A 24387-nucleotide genomic window follows, 5' to 3' on the forward strand; every position below is an offset into this window, starting at 1 on the left:
CTGAGCAGGGAGCGCGATGTGGGACTTGGTCCCAGGACTTGATCGCAGGATCCAGGACCAGGGAGCCCAGTGTGGGACTCGATCCCAGGACCTTGGGATCATGACCTGAGCCGAAGGCAGATGCTTAATGACTGAGCCACCAGGTCTCCTTACCAAGGAGTTTATATTTAACAAATGAAATAGTGTAACTGGGTTTGAGTTTAATGCATTTGGGTCATCTGTACCCCTCTCCTAACTTGCCAGTGGAACAGTCTCCTGTAACAGTTGAAGTCTCCCAGGTGAACAGGAGCCGAAGTAGTCCGCTATTATCTGCAGGTCAGCTGGAGTGTTGTTCGGTCTCCGACCTTCGTACTTGACTTTTGTGTATTTTCCTAAGTATGAACACCTTCACTGGTCAGAATGTTCATTGGCTATTGCCGGGAAAGGCGGGTTTGCAGAAAAAGGGATTAGAAGCTCTTGGGTTAAATTGGGTCTTTTGGAAAGTTTACATCATGATGATGTGCGTCTCTCCTGGTCTTAACTAACGTGACATTGATAGATTGGCCACTAGATAATTGACCTGCGTCTGTTTTTTGTTTTTTTTTTAAGATTTTATTTATTTATTTGACAGAGATCACAAGTAGGCAGAGAGGCAGGCAGAGAGAAGGAGAGAGAGGGAAGAAGGCTCCCTGCTGAGCAGAGAGCCCGATGCGGGACTCGATCCCAGGACCCTGAGATCTTAACCTGAGCTGAAGGCAGAGGCTTAACCAGCTGAGCCACCCAGGTACCCCTTGTCATTGGTTTGTTTTGTTTTTTTTTATAACAATAATACTGCTTTTTGACTACCTAGCAGGCTTCAGAAGGCTCACATCAGTTCTCTCTGTTCAGTACAGCATCTCTGTCAGGAACAGGAACTGTTCCCAAATTTATCCAGGATGAGGAATCTTGAGTCTGATCTCTTCTTAGACTTTGTAGATGGTTCATGAGGCCATACCAATACCGACCGGCTAAGAGGGGACTTGGAGCCAGGTCATCTCTATCTGGTACCTGGTGTCTTGAGCCCCTTCCGTCCTCAGCCACCTCTGGTAATGTTTTCTCGTGCAAGAGGGAACAGAAAGCGTGACTCCCAGGAGAGCAGAAGCCCCCGGCCCCTCAGCTGGGACCTGGTCTCTCTCAACAGTGTTTGGTATTCAGTGTAGATTCTGTGACGCAGTGGATGGCACTAGAAAGAGCATGATGCACAGGTGTTGGCCAGGAGTGGAGCATGATGCACAGGTGTTGGCCAGGAGTGGAGCATGATGCACAGGTGTTGGCCAGGAGTGGAGCATGATGCACAGGTGTTGGCCAGGAGTGGAGCATGATGCACAGGTGTTGGCCAGGAGTGGAGTATGATGCACAGGTGTTGGCCAGGAGTGGAGCATGATGCACAGGTGTTGGCCAGGAGTGGAGTATGATGCACAGGTGTTGGCCAAGAGTGGAGCATGATGCACAGGTGTTGGCCAGGAGTGGAGCATGATGCACAGGTGTTGGCCAGGAGTGGAGTATGATGCACAGGTGTTGGCCAAGAGTGGAGCATGATGCACAGGTGTTGGCCAGGAGTGGAGCATGATGCACAGGTGTTGGCCAAGAGTGGAGCATGATGCACAGGTGTTGGCCAGGAGTGGAGCATGATGCACAGGTGTTGGCCAGGAGTGGAGCATGATGCACAGGTGTTGGCCAGGAGTGCAGTCCTTTGTTTATTCCTCGTGGAGGGAAGGAGATCAAGCAGGCGCAGAGTTGCTGTTGACGGTCCTTTTCTCTGAGGTGAGACGGGCCTAGATCTTTCTAGATGTTTCTAGTGTATCTCTGGTGGGTTAATTGCCCTGGGGATAGAAGTGACTGATAAAGTTGGAAGTTGTGCTTTGCCTCCTCTGGCATTTTTGGGGTGTAAGAGAAAGTTCTGAAAGGTTAGGAATCAGAAATGACATGGATTGGGTGAGGCCACCCAGTGGTTCCACTTTCTTTTTCTCTGGTAATTCTTGCATTACATTGTGAAATAGGACATGGGTACAGAAGAGTGCTTGGAACGTTCATGTGTAATAAATGGTCCTAAGATAAACGGTCTTTCTAGGACACCTACACTCAGAAGCCCCTCCTCCCATCCACGATGAAAGCCCCACCTTGAGTCTAGCCATCATTTCTTCCTTGTGTGTCTCTGGTTTCACCACTGCTCGTGCTTTCTAGTTTTCTTTTTTTTTTTTAATAAAGATTTTGTTTATGTATTTTAGAGAGAGGGAGGGAGAGTGAACATTAGAGAGAGATCCAGTGTGGGGACGGGCAGAGGGAGATGGAGAAGCAGACTCCCCACTGAGCAGGGAGCCCGATGCGGAACTTGATCCCAGGACCCTGAGAACATGATCTGAGCCCACACCCAAGAGTCGGACGCCCAACCAACTACCCCAGGAATGAATCATTAATTTCACTGCCCACCTGCCCCATTTGCACCTTCCCCTTGCGCTGTGTGGCCGCTGGTTGCGACACTGTTAGAATCGCTAACTTGGTGCCCCTAAGGTTGGTTTGGCCCCAGGAGGCCAGTCACGCTGGGGAAGTCACACAACCTTCTGAGTGTCATTTTCCTCACCTGTGGAAGGGCGGTCGAGGGTCATGGCGGCTGGAGAATTACAGGGAGCTGGGGTTCAGATGGCGTGATGTATACCGTGCCGGCTGGGAGTACCATCGAGGACAGGTGCCCTGAGCGCTGAGTCACAGAGGGAAGGCTGATGGAGAAGAAGAATGGAAGGTGGAATGGGAGGGTGGGGAGGGGTTATTCATTTTTTTTTCAAGAAGATGGAGAAAACCTGTACCACTTCTCTCAAAAAGGGTAAATCATAGTGGAAATCAGCGAGAACCCTGGAACTTTCTCTCACCTGCTCCTGACCATTGGTTGTGAGTTTTAGCTCAAAGCAGGGCCTGCTGAGGCTGAGGCAAGCCCCCCCATTGTGGAACCCTGGGAGCGCATGGGTGCGTCACCCCTTGGGGTTGCAGACCGGGGGACGGGCTGTGCAGGGGACAGGGGTAGGCTGGTGGCTCAAGAGAAGGAGCGTTGTCCCCGAGCATTGTACCGAGCTTGGGGGTTGCCATGGGGATGAGGCCGGGAGGGAGGGGTTGGCGCAGCGTTCCCACGGCCCTCTGGGCAGCATCACCCGCAAGTGCCTCTTCAGCGTCTGCTGGTTGGCTCTGGGATGTGTTTTCATTGTTCCCGTTGGTTTCCCCAGTGATGAACGTTGGACTTGGCGAGGTAGACGCATTATTCCTGAGGCGTTCTTTGCTTGCACTGACCCCCGAGATCTGGGCTTTGTTTGGAAACCTCCACTGCTCTTAACACCCTTAGTTTTGGAAGTCTCATTTCTCTTAGGACTTTTGGGTGCATTACCAACGTTCTGGAACCGAAAGATATACAGTACAGGGACTGGGTGTCGTCATGATGGCTCTGGTGCCGTGAACAGGAGGGGTGGTCAGCCATGCTCTCCGTTGAGGCTGGTGGTTCTGGGGGTCCGTTTTGGGCTCCCTGCAAGAGCGAGGGCTTGTTGCTCCCCATTCCTGTACATCCTGGATTCGCATGCACACCCCATGTCCCGGAAGCCTGTCCCCTAGGGTGCACCTTGCCACGTAGAAGGAGGAGAAGAGCCGGGAGTTTTAGAAAACTTTGGCAGACGAGGGTCCCGTAGAAGCGCTGGTTGCTCCGACAGTGTAGTAAGTCCCAGGGCCGCTTGCCTGGCGGCTTCCGGAGAGGAAGGAGACAGATGTGTTCCAGGTGCTGTAGAAAAAGGCCCTGTTGGGGTGAGTGGGAAACTTCTGATGATGTCTAGTCTTTGAGCATGGATAGCAGCACCTGCTTTTACGGACGTGAAACTCCGTTTTAGCTCGAGGAACTTTCTGAGGCTCACACAGCCACTAAGAGGTGGGCCTGGGGTTCAGAGCCGGGTCGCCTGCCCCCACGGTCCATGATCTTCTATTGTACCACACAGCAGCCAGCCGCTGGGACACGGGTGTCCCTGTGTAGCGTCTGACAAGCAGCTTTGCGCTTGTTGCTCTTCCTCCCTTGGTCATGAGCAGGTAGGTCTGTGACACCCCATCTGTTGAGGGCAGACTAGAGGCCCAGCTCCACGCCACTGGGGTAGGTCACACTGGCCGCGGTTGACTGATCTCCAGGTAGCCGTGGGCACGGCCTCAGCATTTCCGCACATGGTCAGTGGCTCGGTCTCCTGCTGGCGTTCCTTCTCCAGCACTCATGATCAGACGAGTTTCAGAGCTCCAGGGGGACACAACCTGCTCCAGCCCTCTTCTCAGGGAGGCAGACGCTCTTTAGAATTCCCTGCAAGCTGTCAGGCGTGGGCGGCCTCCCGCGTGGAGCGTGGAACGTGGAGCGTGCCTCACTGGGGGACAGGACGTGGTGATGGCAGGCAGCGCCTCTGAGTTGCCTGGATTTCCTGGCTTTACCCTCTTTCTGGCACTGGTGTGCGCTGGAACTGTGCTGGAAGCTCTGAAGGGCCTCATATCCAGGTGGTATGTGGGTCTCAGAGAGTCCCATAGTAAACTGAGTTTAATATGCCATAAAAGATGGTTATTGCCTTGATAGCTTCTGCTATTTCCTGCTTCCGTGGGTGACGTGGGGACGGTTCTGTGTGCTTGGGAGAAGGTATGAGCATTAGCATGCCACCACTTTTTTTTTTTTTTAGGATTTTATTTATTTATTTGACCGAGAGAGAGAGTGTACAAGCAGGGGGAGCAGCAGAGGGAGAGGGAGAACCAGGCTCTCCGCTGAGCAGGGAGGCTGATGCAGGGCTCCGTCCCTGGATCCTGAGATCATGACCTCCGCCAAAGGCAGAGGCTTAACCCACTGAGCCCCCCAGGCATCCCCAACGTGTCACCACCTGATATCAGGAGTTGATACACTGTGGCCCCCGGGCCAGATCTGTCCTGCTGCTGTCTGCCGGCCCTTGTCTCCCATCATCCTAGAAGAAAGGATTTTTCTTGGCACGGGTCCTCGGAAGAGCCGGGAAAAAGTGGGTAGAGAAGTGACTGATGTATAAGTCCTGAATTTCAGTTTGGGGTGATGAAAAGTGGTGGGGATGGATGGTCGTGACGGCTGCATGACCGTGCCCCTGAATGGTCCACTTAAAAAAATCACTAATAACAATGCATTTTATGTCATCGATATTTGACCACAATTAAGTTTAAGAAAAAAGAAATGAGCAAAACAATATGTAGACAGCATTCTTAAGTGGAGGGACTAACATTTTTTTGAGCACCAAACTGAGAGCTGGGCTTTGTACTAGGAACTGAATAGAACTTTCTGTGTAAACCCTATCTTGACTACACCAAGTGGGTGTGGTTCGTCCTACTTCCTAGCAGGAGAAATGGAGCCTCCTAGTTCTTCCTTCATTGCCTGAATGGAAGGGTCCACCCCCCCCTCACCCCGCGGGGCTTTCTGAACCTACCTTGTCTTTGATGTCTGGGTCTAAAGGAAAGCTGGTAACATTGGGGCAGAACGGTCTTGGTCTTGGTTTTGGTTTTGGCCCAGGGGAACCTCTTTAAACCCGTTGCTTTTTTTTTTTTTTTTTTTTGCTTTTTTTCTTTTCTTTTCTTCTTCTTCCTCTTTTTTTTTTTTTCCTTTTCCCTGGGCCGCATGCCTCTCCTTGACCTTGAACGGGTGGTGGTTGCCAGCAGAGCGTGGGAGTGCGGGCACCGGAGGGGGCTCGGCCTCCCCCAGAGAGGGCTGCCCGGTGGACATTCCTGCCTGTCTTGGTGCCCCCCTGCTCCCCGGGAGAGTCCAGAGTTTGCAGTTGGTCACAGATGCCCGGGAAACGAGCGTGAGCTGCATTTGTGGCCACGTTCTGGCCGTGCTATCTGCGCCAGCCAGGAGCTGCTTTGGGTCCAGATAGGCTGGATCCTGCTTATCACCCAGGCCGGCCACATGTGCCGGCATCACCCTACATCCCTGCTGAATCACCCCCGAATCACCCGATGCGCTGTTTCCTGGGTGGGGCCCGAGGTCAAGCCAGGGCCTCATCGCGTCCTATCGTCCTTCTCACTTCTGATTTTGCCTTTCCCTTTCTCCCTTAGTGTTTGCCTTTCTTGGTTTCCACTTTGATGAGATGGCTTCTTACTCCAGCACGTGGCAGGTCAGCCTTCCTGCCTCTGTCTTCCGCATTCTTGTTGAGTTGTCCTCCTGCTGGAGGTGCTTCCTGCTCACTCTGGGTTTTTCCATCCGGCAGCTTCTCTGCAGTGATCGCCTTCCAGCCACTGGTTAAAGAGCTCCACGGGCGGCCGAGGGGGAATGGGGACACCCGTGCAAGCCTCCGGGCTACTAGGAAGGGTCACCTTCCTCATGCTTTAAACTTACTTTGAGGGCGCCCGGGTGGCTCATTTGGTTAAGCGTCTGCCTTCAGCTCAGGTCATGATCCCGGAGTCCTGGGATCGAGCCCCGCATCTGGCTTCTTGCTCAGCAGGGAGCCTGCGTCTCCCTCTGCATCTGCGTCTTCCCCGCTATGCTCTCTCTCTCTCAAATAAATACAAACAATCTTTAAAAAAAAATAAACTTACTTTGAGTCTATGTGGTTGGACCTGGTGCATCCGTCATGAACGGGCTTGAATATATTTTGTGTAAAGTAGGCCCTTTAGAAAATGGAATGATTTGTTGGCAGCACCAGATCAGGGGTAGAAAACGTCCACATTGAAAGCGAGACTATGGAGGGAGCTGAGAGTGACTTCTTCTGAGTTATGTATGTGTGTATTTTCATTTTTTAATTATGTTTTTATTTTTAAAATTTAAAAATAAAGTTATTTTTTAGCAAGACCAGCGGTGAGGGAGACTTGAGAGCTTGGAGCCCTGTTTCTCAGGTTCCCGTTATCCCTTGGCTACAAAGTTGATGTTGGTCCTTGTGCTAAAATAAAACAAAACTCAAACCCCGAAACCATCAGACTTCGTTATAAAATTAATGCAATTCCTGGGCTGCCTGGGTGGCTCAGTCCGTTAAGTGACCGACTCTTGGTTTCGGCTCAGGCTGTGATCTCAGGGTCCTGGGATCAAGCCCTGCGTCAGGCTGTGTGTTCAGCTCGAAGTCCGTTTCGGATTCTTTCTCTCCCTCTGCTCCTCCCGGTTGTGCTTGCTCTCTTTCTTTCTTTCTTTCTTTCTTTTTTTTTTTTTTAAGATTTTATTTATTTATTTGACAGAGAGAGAGATCACAAGTAGGCAGAGAGGCAGGCAGAGAGAGAGGGGGAAGCAGGCTCCCCACTGAGTAGAGAGCCTGATGTGGGGCTTGATCCCAGGACCCCGAGATCATGACCCGAGCCGAAGGCAGAGGCTTTAACCCACTGAGCCACCCAGGTGCCCCGCTCTCTCTCTTTCTCTCTCAAATAAATCTTTAAAGAAAAAAAAAAAAGTAAGTCTGTTCCTACTCTAGAATCCAGAAAATTTTAAAGAAAATAATTAAAAGTTGGGTAAATCTTCCCTTTGTAGCATTTTTGGGGTATGTTTTCATGTACATGTATACTTGTGGGGTTTTCTCGTTATTGTTGTTTTTAACAAAGCTGAGATTTTACTGTTTCCTTCTCTTTCCCCTAACATGATACCCAAAGTGGTTACATGTTTTCCTGCACCATCAGACCCATCTTAAAAACCTCATGTAGCTGGGAAACATCAGGTTGTTGAACCATTCCCATTCTGGGTAATACAAGTGCAGTTCTGCACTGTTAGAAATAACATGCATTCTCGTGTTTAAATCATTGGTCTCAGCTGTGAGTGTTCCCTCCAGAGAGGATCCTGGAAGTACACTCACTAGGTCAAAGGATATATGTATTCTTTGCATGTGCTCTGTGTGGACAAATTGCTTCCCAGGGAAACCTGTGCTAAAGGAGACCTTGCACCAGCAGAGAAAGATAGTGTCTGTTTCCTCTTTGGTATTTAGTCATGATTGTCCTTGATAATTTGAGTGACGAGTACTACCTCACTAGTATCTGACTTTGAATGTGATGATGAGTGGGGCACCTGGGTGGCTCAGTCGGTTAAGCATCTGCCTTCGGCTCAGGTCATGATCTCGGGGTCCTGGGATCGAGTCCCAGGGCAGGCTCCTTGTTCAGAGGGGGGTCCACTTCTCCCTCTCCTCCTTCCTCTGCTATTCTCTCGTGCTCTCTCTCTCTCTCTGTGTCAAATAAATAAATAAAATCTTTTAAAAAAATAAATACAACGATTAGTGATGGTGAATGCTTTCCCTGTGTTCATTGACCACTTTTATTTAGTTTTTTAGTTTGTTCATGTCCTTTGGCAGTCACTTTGTGAGGCATTAGCATTTCTTTTGTAGATTTGGGGAGTTTTAATAATGTTAGGAACACACTGTCATAATCGCAGGGATTTTTCTGTGCCACGTTACTTGCCTTAGTTTTGTTGATTATATGAGTGTGTGTGTGTGTGTGTGTGTGTGTGTGTACCTATAGATCTTATTTCCATTTTTATGGTTATTAGAGTTACGTCTTCAAGGTATTCCAAATCTGGAAGGGCACAACTTTAATTTAACTCTTGCATCCATCTGAAGCTGGTTTTGGGGACGAGTATGAATGAGAATCTATGACCTTACTTCCAGAAGCTCCCTTTCCCCAGCCCCGTCTGTTGAAACCTTGTTCTGCTGCTTACTGACATGTAATGCGCCCCTCATTATACACGGTATTCTCAATGTCCCGGTCCTTTTTCTGGACTGTCTAGCATTTTCAGTGGTCAGATGGCTGTTGGATTAAAGCAGCTTTGAGCCTTCCTCATCCGTCTTTCCAAGATGCCTTTATACCGAGTTAAAAATATACCAAGTTTGTGTAGGTTAAAAAAGAAAAATACCTCCCCCCTGCCACCCCACCAACCCAGGAATGAATTCAGTGAAAAGAAAAAGACACTGGCGCTTCGATGCAAAAAAAAAAAAAAAAAAAAAAAAAGGCATCATGGTAGCATGAGTAGGCATGCATTTCCCAAAATAAGACTCTGTGCTGTCGTGAATGTTCAGTTAGGCATCTCGCCAGGGAGCCTGCGGACCAGCCAAAGAATCCGCAGGGCAGTGAGTTGTAATAGAGAGGGCTGTTTTCATGCTCACCTGCTCCTGCAGGGAAAGAACTTGTAGAATCTCCAAACCAGATGCATCCTGAAGGTTTTGAGCTTCTGCCATGTCCTGGCTTCCTGGTTTCTTCTTAGGGCCACAGCTTCAAGTTCCGAAATTGGAGCGGGATGCAGTGGTGTTGGTCCGTAAAGGCTCACCTGCCCTTTCTTGTCCGGGTGGGAACCACCAACCCTTGAGGGGGGGATACCCTGGCATTTCCCATCGGTGAGATGATCGCCAGGTTTCGTATTCCGGAGGTCCTGGAGTTCCATAAATGTTCTTCAAGGATGGTATCATGTCTGAAACGTATTACGCCCCACAGTAAAGGTGATAATCATCCGAGAGAGTGTTTCATTGCTTTTTTTATGTATTTGGGTTCTCTGTAGGATTTTGTTTTGTCCACCACAGACATGTTCAAACGCTCTGCCCTAGATGGCCTCCAGTCTCTTGTAGTTCATTACACCCTTGGCGTACCTTCTCTTGCCATCAGCTCAGCCCAGTGTGGTCTCAGGTGTCAGATTCTGTGTTCCTATTCATTACAGGAGGAAACCAGGGACTGTCCTGACCCACCAACTTAAGATTTACTCTAGAATTGGGGATTCAGTCCATTGTGCTGCTGACCTCCCTCTCTTGGCCCCCAGGGCACCTGGAGGCTTCAGGACGCGTCCGACTGCATGGCCAGGTGTGGAGTTGCTCATTCACCCGTCTTTGTATCACCAGGAATAGTCTGTGACCGTGGGCTGTGTTCTTTCTGTCTCAGGCAGGGAACGTGGTAACAGGGGAGATGGTCGAAGAGCTTATTCTTTCTGGAGCAGACATAATCAAAGTGGGCGTTGGACCAGGTAAGGCTCGCTGGGAAGTCTCGCAGGGGCTGTGTGGCGGGCGCTGGGGTGTGGGGCTTGGGGAGGCTGGTGATGTGGTCAGAAGGGAGCCCATGGGGGACCCAGCCACAAGCATAAAGCCCTTTTCTTTTGGAGATATCACGCCACTTTCGGAAGCTGAGCTTGCAAAAGCAGCTCTTTTAGCTTCCCAAATGTCATTGGGTTGCTTTCTGATGCCCCCAGGGAGGGCTTAAAGGAGCTGGGATGTGGGTAGAATGGGAGGTCCTGGTTTTCAGAGCACTAATGTGGAAGAAGAGAATGCAGATTTCATCAATGATCCCATGAACCTCGAAGAGGAAGGCCAGGGCATGAAGAATCGAGGGGACAGTTAATGGACATGAATGACTCCGTTGTTACCACCCCTCTCCTCACCTGATACATGTCCAGCTCTGTTTGCCCGTATCCTCTTGGGCATTCTCTCCTAGGACCACCCAATGGCGTCTTGAGTGGGGGGAGCAAGGCAGAGCCTTTCTGTCCTTTACTGGACAGCTCCTTTCTCTCCTGGGCCAGGTGGCTGCCTCCTTTCCCTTTGGCGAGCCATGAGCATGAGCATGAGCATGCCTGTTTCCAAATTCTCCCTTGCACATCCCTTCCTAAACAAACACTAACGTTGGAGAGGAGGGAAGAAGCTATACATTTTCAGCTGGGAATAAAAAAATAGCAAAGATTTTTAAAATACCGCCCACCCAAAAAACACTACCAAAAAAGGAAGCAAACCATCAAGCCATATGAGAAGAGTGTGGGAATGTGCGGCGGGAGGCAGGAGACATCGTTGTGTTGTTGACTTGGCACAGCCATGGGCCTTGCGCGGGAACAGGATGTGTATGAAGCAAGGATTAGGGAAGAAGAGGCTTGTAGGCTCCCCAGAGGACTGGAGTGTTTAACATCCAGGAAAACCCTCAAGATTGGGCTTTAGATACCGCTACTCGGGCCAACCAACAACGTAGTCCAAGCAAGAGGAAAGACAGCCCCGGTCCTTACTGAGTGTTGGTCATTTTTGAAAAGCCAAAGTGAGGATAAGGCTCAGTTCTTACCAAGGAGCTCCCCACTTAGGACGGGCTGTAACAGACTGAGCTAGTAAGAGAACAGGCTCCTAACAGACCAGGAAGACTCTTTCTTCCAAAAGCAGGACGTGCACGAGGCACCTGGTTCATTAGAGATACGTACAGAATGTCAACCAGCTGCCACTGCGCCGGGGGCGGGACGTTAAGGTGTGTAGGTCGTCTTCTCGGCTCTCAAAGCGCTGTTCCTGATGTACTCGAGGTAATTCTGAGCATGCATCCGCTCCCTCTGTGTATACACTCTGGTTCCCCGGAAGACTGACGGTCCTTCTGTGGTCGCTGGGTGCCCCACCCCCTCTCCCCAGCCCGGGCAGGGCTGTCTTACTAGAAAAGATACGACCAAAGAGGGTAAGAAGCTTTGTTAGAGCCCTTTCTTTAAACTGGAGATGACATTTAAGTTTCATGAATTCTTTAGAGTAAAAATACTGAGTATTCTGTGAACGACAGCATTAAGGATGGGCGTCCTGCCTCTGTAACCGGGAGAAAACACGCATCCAATTTCTCCATTCGACCTGAGCATTGATCAAGACCGTTCCCATGCCTTGTGTGCAAGTCCTTCCTTACCTCTTTCCAAGAAAGGTGACTGGCCTGACCTCTGTAGAGGTCTCTCCCTGGGGCAGAGCTCTGGGCCCCTGGGGCAGAGACCCCCTGCCTTCCTGTGAAGCTCTGGCTGTGGAGTGGGAGGGAGAAAAGCCAATTAGGAAGGAGAGATTAGGAAATGAATTCTGCCTTGCACAGTGCAGGTCTGGTGCATGGGGCAGAGGGTGCCTTGGCGCGGAGAGGAGCTCGCTGGCTCCGGGATTGTGAGCAGCACACGTAAGGATGAACGTGAAGAAACGTTATTCTGCCCTGTAGCTGCAGGGGTGGGAGGAAAGGGGGCTCCTCCATCCTTCTGGTTTTCTTGCTGATTCCAGGCCCAGAATTCTGGACGTGGTTCTCTGCCTGGTCCCGTCCCCAAGGCCCTGGAGAGAGATCTGGGGGGCGGGGCCTGTGAAGGCATCAGTGGTGATGGGGAGGTAGGGATTCCAGCAGCCTTGTCCTGGGCCTGATGGCCCTGGAGTTCAAGCCCCGTTGACGGAGCTGGGAAACAGGGGAGCCATAGGCATGTGGGTGACTCATCTCTTCTTAAGTTCACACATTCTTTTAGTGACTATTTATAGCCCCCTTCTCATGTACGAGGCTCTGTTCTCAGCGCTGGGTCTACAACAATGACGGTCCGGGGAGCTTACCGTCCAGTGGAGAAAACATATCCCCTGCGCTCTTACACAAAGCATTATTTAAATGCCTCTGTTTGAAGTGAGCACTGTGCAGAACAACTCCCCCGAGGGAGTGACATTTAAGATAAAGCCTGAAAGATGAGAAGCATTGGCAGGACCAGGGGCTTGGTTCACAGGGAGTGGTTGGACAGAAGGTACAGCATACAGAGAATCCCCAGGGAGGGGAAGAAACTCCCTATGCCCGAGGAACTGGATGGTCCCAGTGGCTGGAGTGTAGGGAGCAGGAGGGAGAGCGAGGTGGTGGCCAAGAAGGGTAGCAGGTGGACATTCAGGAATTTGGTCTGGGTGATCTTGGGGGGCAGGGGGTGTGCTCATTGGAGGGGAGGAGGGTCTGGACTTGAGCCAGGGGACAAGTGTGGAGATGGTGGTGCTCTGAGCGTGACTCAGCCTGGACCTAGCTGGCACCATACCCTGCAGACGGGTCCACCCACCAGGACTGGGGTTGACCGTGGGAAAGCCAGAGGTCAAGGGCGGTTGCGGGCATCCAGATGGCTGGTCCTGAAACAGAAGCTGGTCCCGCAGCCCAGGCTAGACGGACCCCGGACAGGACAGGCGGTCATGACGACCGAGGATGGAGCTGGGTGGAGGGGTGCGGGCATGGGGTTCGTGACAGATCACAACCCCGTGCGTCAGTGTTTCCAGTTCTGTTTCATAGGCAAGGCCGAGAGGCTCAGAGAAGTTAGAAATTTGACAAAAGTTGAAGGTAAAGAGGCTGTGGGAGGAGCCCTGAGGAGGTCCCTTGAAGTCTAACATGGTGGTGCTGAAAGGCGAGGGACGTGGAGAGGGACAGGATGTAAGCAGGCAGAGGTGGGGGCTGATGTCGCGGTGAGTGCCAGTGACAGTGTCCCGGGCATCCGCGGTTGACAGTGATGAGGACCAGAGATCATGTGGCTTGATGGTGTGGCTCTCACCACCTGCCCCTTCCCGACGGAAAGAAAGTGTTGTCATCGTGTGTCTTCCTCCCCCCGGTAAATCGGGACTGAGCTGTGTGCCAGTGACGCGGTCTCGTTCTGTATCGGGTTCTGCTCATTCTTGACTGTCTCTCTTTGGGCTCCGCCCCCCCGCCCTCCAGGTTCCGTGTGCACCACCCGCACCAAGACGGGAGTGGGCTACCCCCAGCTGAGCGCCGTGATCGAGTGCGCCGACTCTGCCCACGGCCTGAAGGGACACATCATCTCCGTAAGTCTCCCACGGGGCACGGGGATGGGTGTGAGAACATCTTGGGACTTGGGAGGAGGCCCCTGCTCCTGGGCCCCCGAGGAAGCCTGTTTCCTGGCTGCCCTTCATCCCGTTGGCATCCTGTGGGCTTGGCTGTGAGCCAGGCACCTTGGTCCCAGCACGAGGTCCCACACACCTCGTGCATCCCAGCAGGCACCGGGTCCCAGCCCAGTCCCATATGGCAGAGACCCAGGCCCTCCTCCCTACTTACTCTGCACTGAGGGACGAAGGCACGGGAGCCAGTAACGGCTCACGGCGTCCGGTGGCGTGTTGGGGGATTTGTGGGGAGCTTGGAGAAGATACCACATGCTTGTTTGCGACAAAGCACCCCAACCTGGGTGGGTCAAGGAAGAGGCAGTCCCTGTCTCGCAGGTGTGGAGGCTGGAAGTCTGAGCTCGAGGTGTCGGCGGGGTCTGGACGGCTGCGGGGAAGGCTGTGTTGCAAACCTCCAGCGCCCGTGGCTGGTGGCACCATAGCTCCCGTCTTCATGTGGCGTCCTCCCCGTGCGTATGGGCGCGCGTGTCCACATTGCTCCTTTTGGTAAGGATGCCAGTCATGTTGGATTAGGGGCCACCGGTCCCTTACCGGAGTGAGAGTGGATCCAGTGGTGTGTTGGGGGCAGAAGGAGGTTGCTGTGGGTTGAGGGGTCTACGGGAAGGGGTGAGACCGTGGTCTAGCAGCACTTAGGACAGCAGCCTGGGACGCAGCCGCTAAATATTAGAGATTGACTGAATGAGTTAATGCCAAGTTAGTATCTGTCCTCAGCATAGCCGTAATTCGGATCCTCCTTCGCTGATGTGGCAACCATTCAGACCGTCGAAGAGATAATCCCGGCTCTCCCCTTCCAGCTAAAATGCTCAGAACAGGACAGAACATGTTGGGTAAAATTGGGCCGACTCAGAACCATGGCTTCCACTTAATGTTTTTTTCTTTTTTAACATGGTATAATTTATATATATATATATATATATATATATATATATTTACAAATTCTGAATTCGTAGTATAACTGTAGTGGTCCCATAACAGTGTTGACTCATTGGCTGTATTAAATTAAATACTCACCTTTTCCCTGTCCAGTTGCTGGGCCAGGCTCCCACATTAAGTAATTGATAGGTGATTTAAAATAAAACCCTTTACAAATGCATCAGATTATATATCCCTGCAGAATGTGTCTTGGTGATTTCACCCCAGCCCTGCAACAAGTTGACCTGTGATTTCTGGACTTGCTTTGAGGATACGATGCTACTCTTTAAAACCCATACATGCACCTTCTTTCGTTTCGAGCCCCAGTTTAGAATTTGAGAGCTGTGGCGGCTGTTGTCCTGTCCTGACCTTGCAGTCCGGGGCAGATTCCCTGGGCTCCTCCGCATTCTTCATGCAGGCTTTCCACCCATCTATCCGGTCCATCAGCATGTCTTTATTGAGCATCTACTATGTGCTAGACAAGGAGGGTTTGTTGGTCGCTGACCATTCTGAGACCCTGTGCGCCTCACCCCTTTGCTGAGCTTTGGTCCCAGGTCCCAAGGGAACACTCATTTATTGTGTGCAAAAGGCTGAGTGCTGTGATCCAACTCACTGCACAGTGTCAGGGACGCCAGTGGGTCCCAGGGGTTCCCTGGGGCCTTATTCTGGGCTGGCTGCATGAGAATCACCAGGGAAGCTTTCTCAAAAAGACATTCCTGGACCCGTCTAAGCAAAGATGACTCTTATGAGGTTAGTCCTACATCTCTATCACGTGACTGTTTTTGCCATTGAGAGTCTTCCACAAAATTCGGACCCTGTGTCCTGTATACCATTTCCATATCAGGGAGCTGTCAAATGAAGGGCTCTACTGGGAACATGTACCGAGTCTCCCCCCCCCCTTGTGTCCTTCTAGAAGTTTCACACCTGCTTGTTGATAGGACCATATTTGGGGAGGGCTTAGGGGGAAAGGGACGCTCTGCTTACACCACCAGTGACTGAGAGTCAACTTGGGTTCTCTTTGATAAGCTTCTTTTAGTGGCTGTTTCAGTGTAGTGCCCAGACCAACAGCATCAGTATCAACTGAGAACTTGTTAGAAATCAGCAGCACTGATGGGGAGGCCCAGGAATGTGTTTTAACCAGCCCTCCGGGTAGTCGTGACCTGCTCTTGAGTTTGAGAAGCGCTGGTGCCTGTTGTGGGGCCCGTCCGTGTTCAGAGCCGGGTCTCGCCTGCCAGTGCCTGGGGAACGGCTCCTGTGAGTTTGTCCACCAGGGACAGTGACCGCCCAGGCTTGCCGTCGGGGAGCTCCCAGGTCCTCAGTAACAGTGAGAGAGTTCCCAGAGAGGGGCACATGTTGCGTGTGTGGCTGGAAGACCAGACGAAGTTCACAGACTCACGTGGGATCGGCACCCCTGAATTGAGCTCCTCCCTCCTGGCCAGCTGAGTGTCTTGGCATTCAGAGCAACTGTTTCTGCGACTGCCCCTGCGTCTCACAAGCAGATTTCTCCCACTTGCCAGTCATCCCTAAACCCACTGGAAACCCACCACACATTTTGGATCCTGCTACTCTACCCAGTTGCCTTCCAGCTGTCTCCTGTCACACTTTGGTTGCTGAATTAGCACATCCACGCTGTTGAAATTCAGTACGTGGAAGTCACAGCAGGGGGCTGTTAGCAGGTGCTGATGCTCAAGGGGCTGGACTTGAATCGGGTTTTCTATTTATTGTGGCCCACATGGGGTTCGGAGAGGCAGAGAGCTGTAAATTCAGGACACCCCCTAAGTAGGTGAAGATTGAGGTGTGACTAGTTAGTTTTATCTTCTCATCGGCTAGGGACATCACCCAAAAGAGAATTTTCAAGGTGGAAACAGACTTAGAAGAAAGAATGACTAGTGTTTACTGAGCATCGACTGCCTTCCAGGCACAGGCACTTCGAATTTCTGATTCTTGGAACAACCTGACAAACTAGAAGTTAGTTTCACTTGACAGGTGTATCAGGCAGAGGGCATGTGTGTGTGCGCGTGCGCGGCAAGAGAGACGGTGGAGGAGGTATTTATTACAAGGAATTGGTTCACGTGATTATGGAGGGGTGAGAAGTCCCAAGATGTGCAGGGTGAGTTGCAGGCTAGAGACCTAGGAGAGCTGATGGTGTAGTTCCAGAGTGAATCTGAAGGCCTGAGAGCCAGGAAGAGCTAATGTTTCAGTTGACGTTAAAAGGCAGGGAAAAGCCCATGTTTATTCAGAGGCATTCAGTCAAGAAAGATTCACTCAAGGAGGGTCAGCCCTGTTGTTCTGGTCATGCCTTCACCTGATTAGATGGGGCCCACCCATGCCAGGAGGATAATCTGCTTTACTCAGTCTACCAATTCAAATGTTAATCTCATCAAAAAAAAAAAAAAAAAAAAAAAAAAGAGAGGGAGAGAGAAGAGAAAGAAAGAAAAGGAAAAGAAGAGAACCTTCCCAGAAACACCCAGACTGATGTTTGACGAGATTTCTAGCACTCTGTGGCCCACTCCAGCTGATACATAAATTAGCCTTTGCAACCAGGTGGGCTCCGAAGCTTCAGGATCTTAAGGAACTTGTCCAGCATCCCTACTGGCAACATTCAGACTGAGGCCTGTTTATCTTCCCTTGACTGCTTCCCCCCATTTGGAAATTGAGGTCACAAAGAATGAAGAAGAAAGGCTTGCTGAAGGCACAGAGAATGCAGGGTCGTACAGGACCCAACCCTGTGTGCTCATTCTTCCATCCCAGCACTCTGGGAGACATACACTTCCTCTGTCCATCCCCACAGGGCCCCCATACATGTGTTCTGGCGGGGAGAGGATCGTCAGTCCCTGGTGCATGGTTAGAGGGGGAGGGATTCGAACCTCCAGTGAGTTCACAATCCACTGATAACCAAGCACTCTTTGGACTTCGCGCTGCTTTATAAGACCTAGAAAGAAGTCCTGAGAGTAGATAGGGATCACTGTGGCCTCTTCTTGGCCTCAAGCTCCAGCATTTTAGTCAGTGTATTTTATAAAGAATGCTTATCAAGGCTCAGGAGGCCTTGTATCATGAAGGATCCAGATGATTCAAAGTCATCCCCAAACTTTTCCTTTTCTGCGCCCGGTCACTAGTGCTTGCATTGGTCCACTGACCCTCTGCAGAGAAGTAAAGGCAGATCAGCAAATTTCTGATAATTTTAATGATTTAATATAGCATTTCAGAAGCAGTTAGACCGTTCTTTAGCAAGACTTAAAGTTATGTTGAAACAAAGTTAAAATTTTTTGAGGGTGGAAAATTCCCCAACAGGGCCGGTTTAGCCTAGAAAAAGTTAGAAAATAACAGATAAATATAAAGGTTCCTGGAACTGTTAGCCTCTTAAGAGATCCACAGCTAAGGTTCTAGTAAGTGTGCTTCTAGACAAGTTTTATGTTTTTAAAATTTTATTTATTTCTGTTTGTTTCTAGATGTTTTTTTATAATGTATACCTAACCAGGGTTCTAATATCTTATTCTAACATTGTTGCTGTGTGACCTTGGGCAAGTCACTTAACCTTTCTGAGCTCTCCTCAGTACCCCCCATCTACAGAAATATCAACTTCAGTGCTTCTGGTGTTTGAAGAAAAATGAAGTTTGTAACTGCCCCGGCACATAGTAGGTCCTTGATTTAAATTCCCTCTGCCCGTCCCCGTGCTTGCTTTCCCCGCCCTCGATTTCAGAGAATGGCAAGTATTCTTAAGAAGAAAAGGTATGCCGACAGTTCACAGACAGAGTTCCATGATGCTTTTTCTCCTGAAATACAACGGGAACACTCTTGAAAAACAAAACAAGCAGCTCTTTGAATATTTGCACGTTGTTTTTGAAAACGTTCCAGCGCCTGTGATGTTTCTGTGCAAAAGTAAATGTGTGTCTTAGATCGCAGAGCTCTGCCCCTCCTGCTCTTGCCTCCTGACAGCATGAAAAGGACGCTTTGAACAGCTTCTGGAAATCACCCGTGAACAGGAGTAGGGAGCAGACTCCTTTGCCCTAAAGCATATCACAACATCGGGTTTCATGGGGTTAAGCCTGCAGCCTGGTGTGGTTGGTCCGCCTTTTATAAATGCATTTCCAAGTACAGTGAGCAGAAGATGCTGCCGTAAGTCGGATTTCCTCTTGGTGGCACGTCACGGAGCCTTCTTAACCGTGGTCATCTTGGTCCATTCTGGGAGGAGAAGAGCTCCTTTTCAAGGATCCCAATGGCCGCCTCCCTAACCACAAGAATGTGGAATTTTCTGGGTCCCACATGAACCGCTGTGGCAGTCACAGCTCCTCACAGCTCACAAGCACGGGAATGTGTGTGTGTGTGTGTGTATGTGTGTGTGTGTGTGGTTTCAAGTCCAAAAACGTCCTCATGTAATGGGGGTGTGAGTTTGTTTAATCTTCTCAGGTCATATGTTTGAAAGCCAATCGAGTACAAAACTGGTTTTGGTAAAGAGATAAAGGATTCAAAAAAGTTGGCAGGGCCAGTGAAGGGCATGGAGGGGGCTTGTATCTTTGGAAGAGGAAGTAGATACGCGGGAGCTTGGGCCACAGCACACAGCGGCAGGAAATGACCACTCCCCTAGCACCCGTGGCCCTCCGGGGGTCAGAGAGATGACGTGTGACTGTAGGCTTTATCACACCTCAAAGATACCGTGTTTTTTGTTTTTTGCTTTTAAATGAAAGATCTATGGCAACCCCACATCGGCACGAGCCTCTTGGCACTGTTTTTCCAACAGTATTTGCCTACTTGGTGTCTGTGGGCTGCATTTTGGGTAACGCTCACCAAATTTCCACTTTCATCCTTGCATTCTGTTACAGCGATCTGTGATTGTTGACGGTTCAGCCAAAGTTCAGGGGATGGTTGGCATTTTTTAGCAATAAAGTATTTTTTAATTAAGCTGTGTACCTTTTTTTTAGACAGTAAAGCTGTCGCACAGAGGAGTGTACATGTAATTTCTGTCTGCGCTGGGGAACCACAGAATTCATTTGACCCACTTCGTTGGGATACTTTCTTTATTGCTTGTGGTCTGAAACCAAACCTGCAATATTTCTGGGGTGTGCCTGTAACAGACGTGATGGAGGAAATAGTTACAGGCAATAACTATTCATAAAAAAAAAAACAAAGAGTTTAAGCTTTCACATCTACCTTTGGATCCGAACTGCAAAGAAGTTAAGGAGGCAGAAATTGAGTTATAGCTCATGGAGTGACAGGCCTCAAAAGCAGATAAAAAGGGAAAATGAGTCACAGAGACCCCATTCTCCATGGGAGGTGCTGTTCATATGGTAGCCCATCCTGGTTGGCTGGATGCCCTCTGCCTCTGGGGCGCACACCCCTTCCTGCCAATTGTGATGCCTGGTAGCCCAGGCAGCCTGTGTCCTTCCCAAGGCAGGTGGGTCCCACCTTCCAGGGACAGGTGCTTGCCTCTGAGACCTTGGTGCTCCTCCTAGACCCGCTCTGAGCTCAGGGCTGTGATCATGCCAGCCCTCAACACGGAACCTGCCCCCCTCTCCCCCGCAACCCCAGGCCTTTGCTTCTTTGCATCTCTCTCTGCGGGGTCTGGTGGCAACTCTAGGCCACCCTCGCTGGCCTTCTCCTTGGACGTCACACAGACTACATTGGGAAGAGCAGATAGCAGCTTGTGTTGGTAAGGGTGCCTGGCAGGCTCTGCATTCTGGAAACCCCACACTATGCTGCTGGTGTTTCCCCAACCCCCCACCCCCATGACTGAACGGAGCTGAGCTGGGCAGCCCAAGGTGACCGCCCTGCTGGGCATTAAAGCAGCCCCAGGCGTGTGCTCTCTGTGGGTAGAGTGGGGATCAGGAATGTACGTTTGGTTTTAAGCTAACAGGGCCCATTACGTGAAGGTGGGTAGGGGCTATGTGGGATGGCTGGAAGGTTAAAGGAACTCAGTGTCCTTTCCCCAGCTCGTAAAGTAATTCAGCTCTTACTACCTAAACTTCACACCTCACGCCAGGCAAGGAGGGGAAGGGGGACTGTGGGATAAGAGTGAATTCGGACAGCCCTGGTCAGGCATGTTGTGTAAGGGGCTGGTCTTGGAATGAGGTCTCAGAGCATCTCTATCTGCCTCTCACTTCCCCGGGCTTCCAGGGCTGGCGGGGGCAGGGGGAGGCTGCAACACAGACAGGTGGGCCGGTGGTGGGTGGGGCAGACCCAGAGAGGAAACCCCAAGAGGTTGGGGGATGAAGGTGCGATATTGACAGGAGTAAATTAAGTCCAAATACAGTGACTGGGGAATGCTGGGCCTGGACTGGACTCAGGGTCATTTTTTGGCTGGGGGCTTGCCCTTGGCTGAGGGTGTGTCCGGAGAGCCCCTCCTGATGACCTAATCGCCCCAGGGGAGGGGGACAGCCTGGCCAAGGGTGCCCCCGCTGACACCCTTTCCTTGCTTTTTCCTCTTTGAAGGATGGAGGCTGCACGTGTCCAGGAGATGTCGCCAAAGCCTTTGGTAAGGGGACAGGGAGGGAGGGGCGGGAGTTCCCTGCCACTGTGCTGGCCTCGGTGGGAACCTGAATGAAGAGGCGGGACGTGCTGGGAAATTCTGGGCCAGTCCTGAGTTTCCCCGTCCCTGGATTCCAGCCCCGATTGGCCAGAATCCTGACGTTGGTTTGGTTCTGCGGAGCAGGCGGAGTGCCCAAAGGGATGGAAGGGGGTAGACAGCCTGCAAGCCAGGAGTGGATGAGGTCATGGCTTAGACGGCTCGGGGAGTCCCCGGAGGAGGCCAGCACGGGATCTGAAGCACAGAGACTTCAGGGAGGGCTTCCGGGTTCTAAGTTGGGGCAACCTTTAGGGAAGGACGAGTGTCTCTCGGAGGTTTCTCCCCCTCCAGCCTGCCCGAGGAGCCCGTGCCCACCAGGGGGCAGCAGCATCCAACTGTGATGCCACTGGGGCTTTGGGGAAGGGCAGTGGCTGGCCTTTTCTTGGGAAAGCCCTAGTTTTCCAAGTGCTGTGCCCTGCACTTGCCACTTGACCTTGACATACTGTGTCCAGACTGTACGTGCGCAGGGGTGACAGAAAAACAGCCCATGGGCCCCACCCCCTTTTCTGAGGCCAGGGCCAGGTTCACTGTTGACTACCCCCCCGCCCCACCTTTTTTCCTGTGGAGGTGAACTTTCTGTCTGAAGTGTTCCTAGGGAGTGCCAGGGGTCCTTCCCCTTACTTGCATTTGGCACCTTCTATGTTTTTTGACCACTGCTTTGGAGACCTTCCCATGAACTGTCTTAGGTTTAGACTTTGATTCCCTGCCTCCCTGTTTCCCTCTCTCTCTCTCTCTATTTTTTCTTCTAATAAAACACTGATGGTGACAAGGAGACAGGGACAGGGTTCTTAGCAGCGGGGCTCTGTACCAACCCTGGGGAACGTCATGAAAACGGGCAGCCTTCTGATGCAATCCCCTTCTGATCATGCGTCTTGGTTACGGAAGGGAACACGCGGGTCCTCTTTGTCATCCCAGGCGCCTACTTTATAGTTGAGCCTGAGGCCCTGAGAGGTGAGTGTGACAAAGTCAGGGTCCCACAGCTGGTGGCCACGCAGGGGGAGTCAGGACCCCTGCCTCACTTCTGTGCCCACGCCCCCTTTATCTGGATCACTAGCCACAGACACTTGGGCTCCCTGCACAGACTAGGAGCGGGCACAATTTTCAGGGGACCGATTGGTTAAGAAGGTGCCTCATAAGTAACAGTCCGTGGTCTTTGGAATCCGCTGTGACATCTTTTCCTTTGCTCTTCTTCGGGAGCATGGCCTGGCGGGAGCGTGGCCTGGCCTGGGCTGAGGCTCAGCGGAGGGAGGGAGAGGGACTGCGTCAGGGAAAGTGTTGGTGAGGGAGGGACGTGAGAATGTTCAGAGACAGAAATCATCGGAAGCCACTTCAAAGGGTTGTCGGGTTGGATCTGCGTTCGTGCTGTTGACATCTGCTGCTCTGTGGTCATTGGGAGGCCTGGCTGGACACTGGTTTTCCTCTGCCCCGTCAAAGTCATGGCAGGGCAGGTGGGGTGGGGGGAAAACCTCCTTTTCCCCCACCAAGTCAGTCTCAACGTTAGTAAGATCCTCCACACCCATTTGTTACTGAAAATTGAAATAGCGCGTCTAAAAAATTTTTTATTACAATTCCAATTTTTGAAAACCAGAAAATCCAGCCTAGGTACCCTGCCCTAATTATGCTCTAGCTAACCCCCCCACCCCTGCCACACACAATGTTCTCTGTGTGTTCCTTCTGCACAAGTTCCGTGGCTTCCAATATTTGACGTTGGGTTTTAGCTTAATGACTTCAGGCTTCTTAAACACAGAGGCAACACTCAAAACCTCTTGGTGCTTCCTTAGGTCAAATCAAAAAGTGGGAGGACAGGGGAGTCATTTAGATGCAGACTGCAGGAGAGATAGTAGGTTTCTGTTCTTAACACCCAGTCTCCCATGTAGGAGTTCACTCTGTTGTGAGGTCTTCCATGACTTACAGAAGCAGGGTGTGAGGGTGCGTCAGGTAGACCAGATGCCTGATGAGGCTCAGGTAGACCAGATGCCTGATGAGGGCACCGGTGGGGTGACTACTGGGGATGAAATCGGGGAACATGCTGTAGAAAATGCTGCCTAATTCTTTTCTTTTTTTTTTTTTTTCAAGATTTTCTTTGTTTGACAGAGATACAGCAAAAGCAGGAACACAAGCAGGGGGAGTGGGAGAGGGAGAAGCAGGCTTCTCACTGAGCAGGGAGCCTGACGCGGGGCTCGATCCCAGGATGCTGGGATCATGACCTGAGCCAAAGGCCGACGCTTAATGACTGAGCCTCCCAGGTGTCCCAGTACTGCCCAGTTCTTACTGCCGCTCTGATGATGAGACTCAGACAAGCTGTGTATGGAAGGTGGTCATAGTCCGTCATTGGTTTCCCTTAAGGACTGTCCACTGCCTTAGCCTTCAACTGTGTCTCTTCCTCTGAGTGTCCGTGTCCCCACACAGCAGGCCTTCTTCACTTTTTCCAGAAAGGGAGAGATCAAGCTTTTCTCCTGATGATGGCTGGGAGCAAGGAGGGGGGGATTGGGAGTTGCCCGTGGATCCTCCTGGGGCTGATTTTCTCTGAGCTCTTTGCCCTGCGGCTGCTTTTTGTCCCTACTGTTGGAGTTTAGGAGCCGGCGCAGATTTTGTCATGCTGGGAGGGATGTTTTCCGGCCACACGGAGTGTGCTGGAGAGGTGATCGAGAAGAATGGGCAGAAGCTGAAGCTGTTCTACGGGATGAGCTCCGACACGGCCATGAAGAAGCACGCGGGAGGCGTCGCTGAGTACAGGTGAGCCTCGGACATCAGCGCTGCTGACACCAGCATGCCACGGGAAGGACTCGCAAAACGGTCTGTTTTTTAAATAGTCCCAGCTTTTATCCAACTAGCATTTGCTGTGTTTGGGGTCCTTAGAAGGTACCAGTGTTTTTGGGACAGGATAAAAATGTGACGAAAGGGGTATGTGTGAGCAGGTGGGACTCCTGCTCGGCCAGTCCGGGAGGTGACGCTCCAGACTTTCCGAAGGGTCAGGCAAGGATCTTTTTGTCTCGTCCTTCTGGTAGAGCCTTCTGAGAGCTCTGAGTGAGCCCCGTCACCACCCATCTCTAGCCTGGAACGAAGTCAGGCTGCAAGAATCGGGTTGAATCCTGGGTTTCCCGTCACGTGTGAAACAGGCGTGGTGCACACCGCCGCGTGGAGGTCGGGCCTTTCTGGAAGGTGCCGTGTTTCCCCTATGGTAGGACTCTCACCTGCCTCCAGGCTCTGACGGTTGACACAGGCAGCATTTTTAGCCATTTAATTGTGTTAGCGCAGAAGGGATGATGGCTTCTGCTTTTTTTTTTTTTTTTTTAAACAAATCTGTGATCCCCAAATATAACCCGG

General features: G+C 51.2%; 1 protein-coding gene across 1 annotated transcript in view; it reads left to right on the top strand.

The window, feature by feature from the left end:
* GMPR (guanosine monophosphate reductase) overlaps window positions 1-24387 on the top strand; it is a 47096-nt gene that overhangs the window by 14416 nt on the left and 8293 nt on the right. Inside the window, exons 5-8 of the mRNA XM_046004633.1 lie at window positions 9859-9940; window positions 13390-13496; window positions 20928-20970; window positions 23637-23796. Of these exons, the coding sequence (XP_045860589.1) occupies window positions 9859-9940; window positions 13390-13496; window positions 20928-20970; window positions 23637-23796 (392 nt within the window). The remainder of the gene's footprint in view (window positions 1-9858; window positions 9941-13389; window positions 13497-20927; window positions 20971-23636; window positions 23797-24387) is intronic.

This window comes from Meles meles, chromosome 5 (assembly GCF_922984935.1).
Source record: "Meles meles chromosome 5, mMelMel3.1 paternal haplotype, whole genome shotgun sequence".
Classification (NCBI taxonomy): domain Eukaryota; kingdom Metazoa; phylum Chordata; class Mammalia; order Carnivora; family Mustelidae; genus Meles; species Meles meles.